The sequence below is a fragment of the Tyto alba genome, unplaced genomic scaffold (assembly GCF_018691265.1).
Source record: "Tyto alba isolate M040663 unplaced genomic scaffold, T.alba_DEE_v4.0 Super-Scaffold_8, whole genome shotgun sequence".
NCBI lineage: Eukaryota > Metazoa > Chordata > Aves > Strigiformes > Tytonidae > Tyto > Tyto alba.
The window spans coordinates 21,817,257-21,830,551 of NW_024881329.1; the positions used below are offsets into that span (position 1 = coordinate 21,817,257).

Genomic DNA, 13,295 nt, shown 5'->3' on the forward strand with positions numbered 1-13,295 from the left:
TTAAAACACATGTATTAAATTAAAAAAAAAAAAAAAAAAAAAAATTCACATTCACATCATCCCCACACCCCACTGCTTCCTCACGGTCTCCCCGAAGCCGGTGGTGTCACACCGTGTCCCCCGCCGGGACGCGGAGCCTGTTGTTATCAACATCGATATCCCCATCAAGCTGGAGGCAGCAAGAGCGGGAGCATTCCTCCTCCTCCTCCTCCTCAGTGGGGCCTCCGGGTGTGGGGGGCTCTGCGGTCTCCCCGTTGAGGGGTACCTTCTCCCGATGCTGGGATGGGGGGCTGTGGGGCGCGCTGCACCCCCGCACCTTGCTCCTGGCTTTGAGCTGGTCGTGGTAGGCGAGGAGGGCCAGGCAGGCAGCAGCGGCCAGCGTCACGGCCAGCAGCACGGTGACAGTGACAAACTGGGGCCAGTAAGACCGCGGGGGGCTGGGGTCGGAGGACCCCCAGGCCAACCCCTCCTCAGCCAACCCGTCTGGCTGCGGGGACGCCCCGGTGGGGTCCCGTAGATGGTAATGAGCCACAGTCCAGGTGTAGCCGTTCTCGGTGGCCTGGCATTTGTAGGTGCCCGCAGTCCCCCGTTGCATGATGACCACCAGTGTGTGGTCAGGCAGCAGCTCCACGTCCCTCCGGTCCCCCCGGTCCCCCCGGCCCCCCGGCTGCTGCCAGCTGTAGTTGGCCAGGGCAGAACGGCGGGGGCACGGCAGACGGACCACGGCGTTAAGTGGGGGGCTGAGCCCTGCGGGGTGAGGAGAGGGAGAGCAGGGTGATGCAGTGCACCCCGTGTGCCCCCGTCCCACCCTCCAGCCCCCGTTCCCGCTGCACCCCCGTACTCAACTCTCTGCGGCGGGATCCTCCTGTGCACCCCCAGCTCGGGGCATGCCCATGCTCCTTCCACGGTGGCACATGGTGGCCGGGCTCCCTGCTTCGACGTCCTGCAGCCACGTGCTCCTGCGGCCGGGAGAGCAGCATCAGCACCCCAATCCCGCCGCCCCCCCCCCCCCCCCCCCACCGCATCCCCCTTCCCATCTTCATCCCGTTGCCTCCCCAGCTCACCCAGTGTCCTGGGTGTTGGTGGCACGGACGGGCTGGCAGGAGCCCTCAGGGCTGTGCCAAGCGCAGTACGGGTCCCGCGCCAGCACGCATTCGGCGCAGCTCCGGTGCAGGCTGCAGTTGGCCAACGGGACTTGGAGGACACCACCGGAGTAGCCCACGTAGAGGATGCCCTGGGGAGGGAGAGGCACAGGGCTGAGCCTCCCCCCTGTACCCCCGTGCTGGGCTTGGGGTGGGCTGTCGGGTCATCCCCTACCTTCCCCGGGGCCAGCAGTAGGTTCTTCACCGGCTCTGGTGTCCCGAAGAGCTGGATGCTCTCCACAATGTGGGGACCCCCCGGCAGCTCCACCGCTTTGTGCAGGAAACCCTCCGCTGCAGGGGCACAGGGGACATCGCCGTTGTTTTGGGGTGGCCAAGGGGTTGAGCAGGTGCTCTGCCTGTACCCCTCATGGAAACCCACCCGTGGCCAGGAACATGACGCGGTAGGTGGCCCCCGAGACGCCACGAATCTCGTCCACCGCAATGCGCGTGTAGGTGACGTCCGTCTTCACCATCAGTGGCCGGCCCTGGGTGGGTAACACCTTCCCATCCATTAGGAAATGGTCCTTCATGAAGGTGAGGGCTTTGTCAGAGGAGGGACCCATGTAGCACTGCAGGGAGAGAGGAGTCAGTGCTGGCGTGGGGAAACTGAGGCACAGGGAAGGGGGGACACGTGCCACCAGGCTGTCCCGTGCCAGCACCGGTTGGGTGCAAAGGGACGCAGCCCCCCCACCCCTTCCCCATCCCACTTGCAGCACCACCACCATCTCACCCCAGTGCAAGAGCCCAGGGCAAACTGGGACAGGCAACCCAGTATCATCCCCCCCTACGAGGGTCTTGTCTCCTGGGGGTGAGCAGCACTCACGCTGCCGGGCCGGGGACTCATGTCGGGGCCACCGTAGACCGTCCAGCGGGAGCTCTCCTTGTTCAGCTCCTTGTACTTGCCCTCGAAGACCTCTTCCAGAGCCTCCTGGCTGTAGGCACAGACGGCTGCGCTGCCCGCCCTGCCCGCCTGCCTGCAGGGACAGCAAGGTGAGCATGGGGAGGGTGGGGGGTCCCCAGCGCACCCACGGGGCACCCCTGGGTGCCGGGACTCACCACTGCGAGGTGAAGACGGCGTAGAAGTCGGCGCCACCGTCGCGGCGGGGCAGGGCGAAGGCGTGATGGATGACGTTGAAGGGGAAGCGGCCGGGTTGCGAGCACACCAGCTGGGCCTTCAGGAACGTCGTCCACTTCTTCTGCAGCACCTTGTCCCCCCCGACATCGCTCTGGGGGAGCCGGGAAGGTGCTCAGCCCTGGGGCGACAGGAGCTGGGTACCCCCGTCATTGTCCCCCGTCATCGTCTCCGCACCCACCTTGCAGACACGGGCCACCCGCGGCACCAGGAGCCGCTCGAAGAAATCAAACTCATCAGCCGTCTCCTCGAAGAAGAAGTAGACCTTGTCATCTCCAGGGATGCTGAAGGAGGCCACGAAGGCGGCGTCGGCTGTGGGGCACAGCCAGGGCGGGTGGGTGAGGAGCTGGAGTGGGGGGGGGGGGGGGGCTGCTGCAGGCACCCCCCGGCACGGGGAGGGTGAGGGGGGCTGGGGGTTCCTCCCAAGGACCCTCTCCCTGCTCACCCGAAAGCCAGCGGAGGAAGGCGTCCGTCTTGAGCAGGGTCCGGCTGCCCAGCGAGCGGGAGATGATGGGCTCGTTGCCCTGGAAGTTGTTCATGGTGCCGGCATAGAGCTCGCCGTCTGCTCGGGGACGGGGTCGGGGTGAGCTGTGGCGGGGAGCCCCCCCTTGCCGTCACCCTCCTCTCCATCCCAGCGATGGGTGCCCACCCATGGGGGCCACTGGCCCCGTACTCACCCACCAGCAGGGCCGTGTAGGTGTGCTGGGGGTCAAAGGGGCACTGGCCCTTCCCGTCCAGGAAAGGTTGTCCTCTGCCGCTGGACATCAGCGTGAAGTTCTCCAGGTGCTGCGGGAAAGGGGAGAAAAATCAGCTGACGGTGTTAAAACCAACCCAAAATCCACAAGAAATGGCTGCGGGCTCCCTCCGGGTGCTCACCACACGCTCGGCAAGCGGGGAAACTGAGGCAGAGCACGCTGCCTGGGATCACCTGAGAGAACCAGGACCCAAAATCAGGGGTTTACCACCTGCACCTGACCTGGCAGGTGAAAAGCTGCTTGGCAGACATGGTTAAAAGCACCAACAGCTCCTTCAGCGCATGAAATGCAAAGCTTCACCTCAGTGGTGGGGGGCACCCAGCACCCCACATTCCCAGGGGGCTTCCCGTACTGCAACCAGCTCAAATCCCCCATCCCGCTGGGGCTCCTGGGCCAGTATTTTGTGGATCCGGAGACACCCCCCCCCCCTCCCCGCGTCCCCGTCCTTGCTAGGGAGGGGCACTCACGATGTAGGTGCACGCGGGGCTGAAGGCGTAGGTCCCGCAGACGTAGAGGTGGGTCTGGTTCAGGGCCACGAGGACCCGGATGAAGTTGAAACACTCAGTCTGCGTGGGGGGAAAGATCAGAGGTGGGGGCTGAGCGTCCCTGTAGCTCTGTAGGACCACCCCCCGCCGACCCCCCCATAGTCCTGACTCACCTCCTGGCTCTTCTTCTTAAAAGCACACTCGGAGGTTTTCTCGGCTGTGGGTCCCCACGTTATCTGCAGAGGGAAGGGAGAAGGTCCATAGTCGCTGAGCCAGGCCACAACCGCCCAGCCTGAGTGGGGAAACTGAGGCACAGTGAAGGTCACCCCCCCACACCCCCCCTCGCCAAAGAGATTGCTGCTCACCGAGGCTTTGGCATGGATGCTGCCCGGGGTGCCGACGGTGAGGGCCAGCACCCGGTCTCGTGCCCCCACGTACAGTTCCTCCTCGCTCTCGTGTAGGAGGAAGATGTCATAGTGGGAGACGTTGTCCTGGCTGAAATGGGTCAGGGTCCGTCGGGGGTCCCCTGGCAGGAGCAAAGGGGGGGGGGGGGGGTGATGGGGACCAAGGGACACACACACACATGTGTCCCACCACCATCACCACCATCAACCGCGGGCGGATGCAGCAGCAGCTGCCATTGCGGCTTGTGTCACCTCTCACGTAGGAAATGGGGTACGTTGCTTCCCCCCCCATCACCACCTTCACTTCCCCCTTCAGGTCCCCACCTCCCCCCTCCCCCCGTCCCCTCTGGGTCCTGCTGCAAGAGCTGGACACCCCCAAGGTGCAAACCCTGCGCATCCCTTGCCCGCCGATGCTTTGCTGCCCTGCAAGAAACGGCGTGCATTTTTCCCTGCTGGGCTGCAAGCGCTGCCAGTGATGTTCTGGGGCCACGGCCGTAGGGTAATGCTCCATTTTGGGGGCATGCATCACCCCAAAGTGCCAGCCGGGGGTGGGTTACAAACCCCCACAGTGCCCTCAAGCACAGCTGGGGGCCGCAGGCTTCTTGTTTGCCCCTGCCAGCCACCCAACAGGGGTGAAAAAAAAAAAAAAAAAAAAAAAAAAATGGGGATTTTGCAATTCTCAGAATGGCTGCATGGGGAAGGGGAAGTGACAGCATGGGCAGGGGCCTCTGGAGGGCACAGCTCTGCCATGGGGACACCAAACTCTCCTGCCCGCCCAAATGCCACCGTCCCACAACACCGCCAAACCCCTTTCTTTGCAACCTGCCACACGCAGGCAGGACACAGTGCCCTGTCCCACCGAGGAGGCAGCTTTTTCCCCCACCCAGGGTGGCCCTAAGCAGACACCTCCCCCCACCTCGGTGTGCAAAATCGCTCTGCTAGAGCTGGCACCCTGGGGTGCACCCAGCTCCCACTCCCAGAGGCGTTCGGGTGCCACCCAGCCCTGTTACATCTCCCCCCCGCAGCGTCCCCGCAGCCCTTTCCAGCGCCCTGCTCCCCGCGGCACCCAGCCCCGTGGCCACTTTCCCACTGCCCCAGCCCTGCGTGGGGCTAACGAGAGGGGTAACGAGGCGGGGAGGCTGTGATGGAGAGCAGCCCACGGGTCCCTGATGCTGGATGCTCAACCCTGGGCGGGGGGATGCTCTCCCAAGCTGATGTTGTGTGTCGTGTTGCCCCCCCACCCCAGACCAGCTTGTCCCCATCTCCCCCCGGCCCCACCAGCCCTTTTGGCTCCTCGTACTCACCGCTGGGAAAGGCGACGCGGGGCAGGGGCTCGGCGCAGAGCAGGGCAGCCGGCATCACCACACCGCAGAGCAGGCGGAGGGCAGCGGCGGGCATGGCGGGGGGCGGCAGGGATGCGCCCCTCGAGGGTCCCAGCACCATCCCTGTGGGAAGGGCGAGGGTTAGGGCAAGCGCTGCCGGGGTGGCTGCGTGCCACCGAGCGGAAATGAGAGGGGGGAAGCCAGCACCAGGCGTTGGGGGGGGGGGAGCCCCAGCACTTCAAGCCACGCGTGGGCCCCGAATATGGGCAAGAGCTTCCCCTGTCACGGCGGCACAGGAGGAGACATCCCCACACCCCGCTGAGCTCCCCGCACCAGGACCCTGCTGGCACAGGGGGTGTCCAGATGCTCCTGCCTTTGCCCTCGCGTCGTCCCACAGTCCCTGTCCCCCATCACGGATCTGGAGGGTCCCCAAAATGAGGGTGGGGACGGGAGATGCACCCCCTCCCCCTTCCCTCAGCTTTTTTTGCAGCTCTTGCCAGAAGCAACAGGGAAAGAGCAATGTCTCAAGAACCGTATGGTCCCTGGGACCCCTCATAGGTGACCACCATGTCCCCAGCGAGTGGCATTACCTCTCCGGTGGGCGAGGGCAGAGCTGGCTCACCTCCACCCCTGGAGCATTGGCACCCGGCAGGCGCCTGACCCCAGGGGTCTGTGGCCAGAAGACCCCTGCGGGCCCATGCCCAGCGCCCGGCCGAGGTCCAGCCGCGCTGCCAGGCTCCCAGCCTGGCTCGTGGCAGGGCTCGCTGTGGCCCAGCCCAGCCCAGCGTGGCCCCGCCGGGGCCTGTGGGAACCAGAAAGTCCTGCTGGAAGAGGACGAGCCCCAGCAGGTTGGGGCAGCGGGTGCCTGCTCCCGCCTCGCCTGCGTTGCACCTTTTGGGGAGGGCAGCGAAGCCTGGTGGAGGGAGCTGGGATAGGAGCTGGGGTGCTCTGCTCCTCCAACTGGGGTGCCCAAGGGCTGGTGCGGGGGGGAAATGGGGTGTCTGGATGCCTGGGTTCCCTTCCTGGCTTTGGGGAAATCTTTGGGGTGAGAGCAACTCAACGTCATTTCTCCTGCTGACTGTGAGGATGGACAGCGGGGCTCAGCATCGCACCCACAAACAGCCCCCTGGGGCCCAGCATCACCCCCCACAACAGTGCCAAGGGGGCTGAGCGTCACCCCCACAAACAGCTCCCTGGGACCCATCATCACCCCCACAAACAGCCCCATGGGGCTGAGCATCACCCCCGCAAACAGCCCCGTGAAGCTGAGCGTCACCCCCCGCGAACAGCCCATGGCCAGGCTCCATCCTTCACCCCAGGCTGCTCTGGGGTGGCTGTGGGCGAGAAACCCCATGAAGCCAAAACCTTGGGGTCCCCCCAACACCATACCCATATCCGAGGTACCCCAATATCCCGCTCCAGACAGGGCTAAGGTGCATCCTGCCCTCTCGGGGTCTCCTTACCTGCCTCCCCCAGTGCCACCATCCACCCACCGGGACAGCAAGCCCCGGGAGGGCAGCGCTGTCCCTGCCACCTTGCTTGGCCGGGACAGAAAGCTCCTTGTAAGCACAGAAAGTAGGTTACTCTGCCCCGGATTTCCCACTTGGCGAAGGGTTGGCTGAGAAACGGGGCTGCACGGAGGCTTGGACCGGCCGCATTGTTCTGCCCTGGGCTGGAGCCACCGGGGCCGGCGGAGGGGGAGGAGGGATGGGAAAGGGAACGGAGGCTCCTCGGAGAGGCTGAAGGCTCAGGGGGACCATGGAAGGGCTGGGAAAAGCCCCCAGAGTGTTTCCCCCACTCTGGTACAGGGTGTGAAGCGAGAGCAGCCTCAAGGCTGCTCCAGCAGCACGGGCAGCTGAAGCTCCGTGAAAGTTTTGTCCCTCCTCAGTTCTGGGTCCCCTGGCCAAAGCGGTTTGGGGACCCGTGGGGGTGGGGGGGATTACAGCCTCCCTGCTCAGGATCTGGCACATGGAAGCAAATGTCACCAAGAACCTCTCAACATTGGGGTGGTTTAGTTTTCCCTGGTGCTTTCGGGTTCACCACAGCCGTGGCTCCATGGGACTTGGTTCCCTGTCCCACCCACTCTCCAGTTTCCCTCCAAGCTGGGGAATATTATGCTGCCACTAAACACACATCCTCCTTGCAAAGAGCGGTTTAACCTGCCCCGGGACAGAGCCAGCCCCAGCCCACGTCTCAGCAAGGGGAAGCACGAGGGTGCAGGGCAGATGTGCTGATCTGGCTGCTGAGACCTTCCCTGTGCCTCAGTTTCCCAAGTGGCTGGGAACTGGGGTCCCCCCCGCAGCAGGGAAGAATGTGACCCTTTTCTGTTGCTTGATGCCAACCCCCTGCCCATGTTCCCCCCACCCCACCCCCCAGCTCCATGAGCATCCATGTGGCATGGGGAGTGCAGGGCTGCTTCTGACACCCAGGCAGAAATCAGAGGCTGGGGCAGCCTGGCTCAGACTGGGGGAGGCTCCTTTGATCCCCCTCTCCCCAGACCTGGAGCAGGAGGGGGTGTGGGGGAGCTGGAAAGCAAGGGAGGAGGTGGGGGGAGATGCAGTAAGGGTATGGGAGGATGAAGGGGAGGAATGTGGGGGGGGTGCAGAGGGAGATAGGGGAGGGATTTGAGATGTGGGGAATGCGAAGGGCAGGATGCAAAGGGTGGGGACAGATGTGGGGTAGTGCAGGGAAGGGGAAGGAGGATGCGCAGGAGGGACTTGGGGTGCAGAGGTGTGGAGGGATGCAAAGGAGCTATAGGAGGAAGAAAATGGGGTATGGAGGAAGGCAAGGGTGCAAGGTGGGGGGATGCAGCGGCAACCTCAGCCCCTTTGTCACTGCCCGGCAGCATCAGAGCTGTCCGAGGGTCCCCAAAGCCCGTCTCCGCGATGGCGACTGCCCCCAGCCCCGGCTCAGCCTCACGCCCCCGGGGGGGTGCCCCCCCGGCCCAGCCCCAGTCCCGGTCCCGGTCCCAGTCCCGGTGCGCTGGTACCGACCTGTGGCAGCACCCGCGCCCGGGCGGCCGGGGGGGCCTGGCGGGCCCAGCATCCCTGCGGGGCCACCGGATCCTGCTCCGGTCGCCATGGCTACGGCTTACCTCGGCCGGCTCCGGTTGGCCTCCCCCCACCCCCCCCGCCCCCTCCTTCACCCCCCCCACCTCCCGCAGCCACGCACGGACACACAGACAAGCTCGACAGACGGACACACGGCTGCATAGGCACGTGCCGGCGCTGCCACGCACGGACCTGCACACGCGGGGGTGTGCACACACACGCATGCACACACACACAGACACACACACAGAGAAAACCCCCCCCCCCCCGCCCGCAGATGTGGTCAGACACCCCTGTGCACCCACGTGTTTGTCCCACGCCTCTCCTGACACATTCCTCTGCCCCCCCATAACTACATCGCGTCCCTTCACCCCATCTCTGCTGCCCCTTATTTGCATCGTGTCCCTGCACCCCCATCTTGGCATCCCTGTATCTGTATTGCATCCCTGCACCCCCATAGCCACACTGCATCCCTGCACCCCATCCCTGCACCCCCATAGACACACTGCATCCCTGCACCCCCATTCCTACACCCCCATAGCCACACTGCATCCCCACACCCCATCCCTGCACCCCCATAGACACACTGCATCCCTGCACCCCCATTCCTACACCCCCAGAGCCACGCTGCATTCCTGCACCCCCATCTTGGCATCCCTGTATCTATATTGCGTCCCTGCACCCCCATATTCACACTGCATCCCCCCCACCCCATCCCTGCACCCCATCTCTGCTTCCCCATATCCACACCACATCCCTGCACCCACATTCCCGCGCCCCCATACCCACAGTGCGTCCCCACACCCCATCCCTGCACCCCCATAGCCACACTGCATCCCCTCACCCCATCTCTGCACCCCCATATCCACACCACATCCCTGCACCCCCACCTCTGCATCCCTCTCTCAGCCCCCCCGGCCGCTCACCCATCCCAGATGAGCCGCGTTGGCTCTGGCTGCCTGCACTACCTGGTTTTGGGGGGTCCCAGGAGGGGGTTCGGGGCCCAGCAGCTGCCAGGATCTGGTACCAGGCAGACCACCTGGATCCTCACGCTGCCACAGCACCCACAGCACCCAATTTTGGTTCACCCCTCAAAACTTCCCTTGGGGGGAAGCCTGGCCCAACTGGTGCCGGCAGATCTCACTTCTCCTTTGGAACTTGTTTTCCTTCCCCTTCCCGGCCGTGTGGGAGCGGGGTGCCCAGAGCCCCGAAACAGGATCCTCTGCCATTGCTGATTCCTCCCTCCGCAACCGCCTTCCCTGCACGGCCTCAGGCAAGTCACTTTGTCCCCAGCCTGCAATTGCACAACCATGCATGAGGCGCCCCGGGAAAGGCGCCAGCCCTGCCGCGTTGCACAAGCTGGGGTGCCAGTATCAACATCCCCCCCAAAAGCAGCGAGAGCCCATCCAGGGGCCCCTTTCCACCCCACGCTGGGGGGACTCGCCCTGCCCAGAGCTGGGGAGAGGACCCAAGTGTCCCCTCGGCTGCTCCCCACTTTCTGCCGCCCCAGTTCCCACGGGGCTCGGGAGGTTGGGAGCCTTTGCCTGGGAGTCATAAGGAGCTTTTGACTCGTGCCTGCCAGCCCACCGGCACCGGAGGCTTAGCTGAAGCCGGCTGCGGGGAGGCAGAACTACCCTGGCCCCCTCCCACCCCAAGGGTTGAGTCACAGACCCCCCCCCAACCCCTGCCCGGTCCCCCCAGGGGTGCCCTGCAGGCGTCCTGTGACGTGCAGCACCTTGGGGTGCAACCTTGCGGGGTGGCAGCGGGCACAAGCTCGCATCTTAAACCACCCTTGGGATTAACGGGGCGGCCTGACCTTAATCCCCCTGGGCACGCGGGGGCCTGGAGGGGGCCAATGTGGGGCTCGCAGGGCCCCCAGGACCCGCTTAGCCATGCCTTGGCCCAGTAAACCCCAGTAGCTGCCAGACATTGGGGTCAGTCCTGGCTGTACCCCATCCCAGTGATTGCTTCAAGGCTCCCTTGTGCTAGATTTTTTTTCCCCCCACAACCCTGATGGTCCCCAGTGTGTGCCACCCCCACCCCACCCCCCCAAACCCCGGTGCTCCCAGCCAGCCGTGCATCCCAGGGTGCCTCCACAGAGACCCTGACACTCGGTGCACAAGTGAGTGAGACCAAGTGATGGGCTCCCATTTCTCTCTTGGATTCCCCTCCCGGGGGGAACCCAGAGCTGGGCTCAGCCCTGTGGGACTGCAGGAGGAGCTGCAGAAACCCAACCCTGCTTCGGTGCTTTGGCTGGAGCAGGGCTGGAGTTCTGTCACAGGCACTCTTGTGCACGGTCCCCATGGGCTGTGCCAGCTCCCCATGGGCTGTGCCATGTCCCCATAAGGGTGTGCCAGGTCCCCATAGGGCTGTGCCAGGTCCCCATGGGCTGTGCCAGGTCCCTGTGGGTCATACACACTCCCCATGGGCTATGCAAGGTCCCCATGGACTGTGCAAGGTCCCCACAGGGGTCTGCAAGGTCCCCGTGGGGCCACTCAAGGTCTACGTGGGGCTGTGTAAGGTCCACGTGGGATGTGTATGGTACCTGTGGGGCTGTGTAAGGTCCACGTGGGATGTGTATGGTACCCATGGGGCTCTGCAAGGTCCCCGTGGGGCCTTTGCAGGGACCCCACAGGTCATGCGAGCCGTGGGGCACCGCGGGCGGCCGAGGGACACGGAGCAATGCCACCAGCTCAGCCCTTCCCAGTGTGACACGGCCCCGCCATGCCAGGACGCCGGGGGGGTGGTGGTGTGGGGAGGACCCGTGGCATTTCCCCTTCCCTCCTGACCTCATTTCTCGCGGCAGCACGGCTGGGCAGGAGCACGAGGTCCCAGCAGCGTGTTTGGCTTCCCCCCTGCCATTCAATAACCTGCTATTCTGGGCACAACCTCGTGACTTTCAGGGCCCGGCGGGGCGAGGCTGGGGGTCAGGCTGGGTTCCCTCCTCGGGGCCAGACGCAGCGCGGAGGGGACGTGCTGCAGCTCCTCGGCATTGCCAGCTCTGCGGGGCATCCCTGAGCTGGCAGAGAGATGGGGGGGGGTGCAAATGGGGCACAGGGAGGGGGTGGCACTGGAGCCGGAGTGTCCCCTGCCACCCTGTGAGCGCCCTCCTCCGAGATCCCCTGTTGTCACCTCCCCTCCCGGGAAGGGGATGTGGGCACCTCGCTGGGACCCCACAAACCAGCCCAAAGCTGGAAGGTGGCAGCGATGCCCCGGAGCCCCCTCGGCACCCGCTGCCCTCGCAAGGCTCAGCCCTGCTTGCACCCGTGTCCGGGGCGATGTGAGCCCACACATCTGGGGGGTGACCCAGGCAACCGGGCGGTGGGAGTGGGGGGATAACCCCCGGGGTGGGCACCCCGGGCACCTACCTGGCTGTGCCTGCGCCCCGGCCGCCCGCCCGCGCTCCCTCACATCGCGGCTCCCCAGTGCTGTGCCAGGTAAAGCCGATTACGCGCCGGCTTTACAGCTCTCTCCTTCTCCTCGGCATCTCCTCCTGCCTCGCTCCAGTGCCTGGCACGGCCCCGGAGCCGCGGTGGGGGGGGAAAAGGGGGTCCCATTAGTGGGGTGCTGGGGTCATCCCCACGGTAGGAGCAAACCTGCACTCAGGGGATCACTCAGGTTCTGCAACACGCCCCAGTTTACCCCATCCAGGGGTATGTCTGCTCCCCAAAACCCTCCAAGGGGAGGAAACCTCTGAGCCCTCCCCGCCAAATTCAGTCCCCCTCCCTGCCAGCTTCTCTCTGCATCAGCGCTGGGTTGGGGGGCTCCTGGCTCTTCAAGGACCCCCTGGCTGAATCAGGGTGCGTGGGGCCACCCTACTTTCCTCCATCCATGGTAGGGTGCTGAGTTCCAGCTCTGGCTGCGGGGCTAAAAGGGATCCCCCCCTCCCCAGGACAAAAGCGAGCGCCGGGCTGGGGTGCAGCAGCGTGCCCCTCCAATTCCCGCCCCCCCCCCCCAGGATAGCAATGATGACAGCACACAGGGTGGGAAGGGTTTGGCTGTATTGATTCTGGAAGGAAATACAGGCAGTAATACAGAAGCTTTGCAAGCACAGATACATACGCAGTCTCGCCAGATCCCGCCGGAGCGGGGGGGCTCGTGCTGGGGACCTGATCCTGCCCCCAGGCTGCGCTTGAGGCAGAGGGTGCTGTGGGCATTCCCCAGTCGAGGCAAAAAGCTGAAATCTTCATCAACGGCTAGATGGACCCTTGCAGAGAGGGGAGCTGGCCGTGCCGGACCCCAAAATCCCTCTCACTCAAACAAAAAGACTTCCTCACTGCCGTCCTGGCAAACCAGCCCTATCCTGGACTAAGCATCCTTGGCCTCATCCTGCCCTGAAATGGGCTCCTGAGCTCCTGCCACCGGAGAAGAGCCCAACTAACCGCAGCCGAGAAAAACAGGGGTGATGCAGCAGCCCCCCAAAAAGGGGGTCCAAGGGGGTCCCACTGGATCCAAGCCTGCGGGAGTGAGGTCCATCACCCCATCCACCAAATCCATCTGGTCCCGGGATGCAGCTCCGGTGGGTTTTCACTTCCCCTACTCCATCTACCCTCAACGCCGTGCGGGGTCCCGCGGGGCTCCCAGCCCTGCTCCGGAGAGGCCCCTGCCTCGGCTAAGGCACAACTCGGCTGCTTAAAAAAATAAAAAAGAGAAAACCCACAGGGCAAGAGGTGCCTTGGATGGGAAATACAGTACGTGGAGTAATGGGATTGCACGTGGGCAAGGGGCTGGGAAGGGGGGTAATGCCCGCACGGCCGCGGAGAGACATGGGGCATTGCCCGCAAGCTGCCAGGAGCCCCCCACGCCAGCGCTGCAGTGAAATAATCCAAAAAAAAAAAAAAAAAACCAAGAAAAAAAAAAAAGCCAAACAAAGAAAAGGGAATTTGGGGTTCAGATCCACAAAAAAAAAAAAAACAAAAAAAACCAAAACTTGGGGTTGCAAAGGTGCTTGAGGCAGCAACCCTCCTTGGCACACGCCCACCAGCACCTCTGCGGGTGCGCTCCT

At 64.4% G+C, this 13,295-nt stretch overlaps 1 protein-coding gene across 7 annotated transcripts; it reads right to left on the reverse strand.

The window, feature by feature from the left end:
* Positions 1 to 11,709, reverse strand: SEMA4A (semaphorin 4A). Of its 7 annotated transcripts, XM_042784993.1 has the most exons (16): positions 11,659 to 11,709; positions 11,180 to 11,309; positions 5,223 to 5,363; positions 3,880 to 4,040; positions 3,688 to 3,750; positions 3,497 to 3,595; positions 2,952 to 3,060; positions 2,720 to 2,836; positions 2,456 to 2,586; positions 2,199 to 2,368; positions 1,966 to 2,116; positions 1,522 to 1,711; positions 1,318 to 1,433; positions 1,065 to 1,234; positions 847 to 959; positions 1 to 747 (listed from the first exon to the last, which is right to left on the reverse strand). In XM_042784993.1, the coding sequence occupies exons 3-16, from the start codon at positions 5,359 to 5,361 to the stop codon at positions 107 to 109; spliced, it is 2,370 nt and encodes a 789-aa protein (XP_042640927.1). In that variant the 5' UTR covers positions 5,362 to 5,363; positions 11,180 to 11,309; positions 11,659 to 11,709; the 3' UTR covers positions 1 to 106. The 7 variants fall into 7 exon arrangements, with proteins under 7 accessions (XP_042640927.1, XP_042640928.1, XP_042640923.1 ...); XM_042784994.1 differs by lacking the exon at positions 11,180 to 11,309 and having other exon boundaries at positions 11,659 to 11,690; XM_042784989.1 differs by lacking the exons at positions 11,180 to 11,309; positions 11,659 to 11,709 and adding an exon at positions 9,435 to 9,558.
* Between the last annotated feature and the right edge of the window lie 1,586 nt (positions 11,710 to 13,295).

Excerpts from the sequence above, each read along its gene's own strand:
- SEMA4A (XM_042784989.1), bottom strand. The coding sequence starts at position 9,519 with ATGGCAGAGGATCCTGTTTCGGGGCTCTGGGCACCCCGCTCCCACACG. Across the intron at positions 3,061-3,496 it reads GCCCCGCGTGCACCTACATC|CACCTGGAGAACTTCACGCT; the intron begins GTGAGTGCCCCT and ends CCTTTCCCGCAG. Across the intron at positions 748-846 it reads GGAGGATCCCGCCGCAGAGA|GGCTCAGCCCCCCACTTAAC; the intron begins GTTGAGTACGGG and ends CTCACCCCGCAG.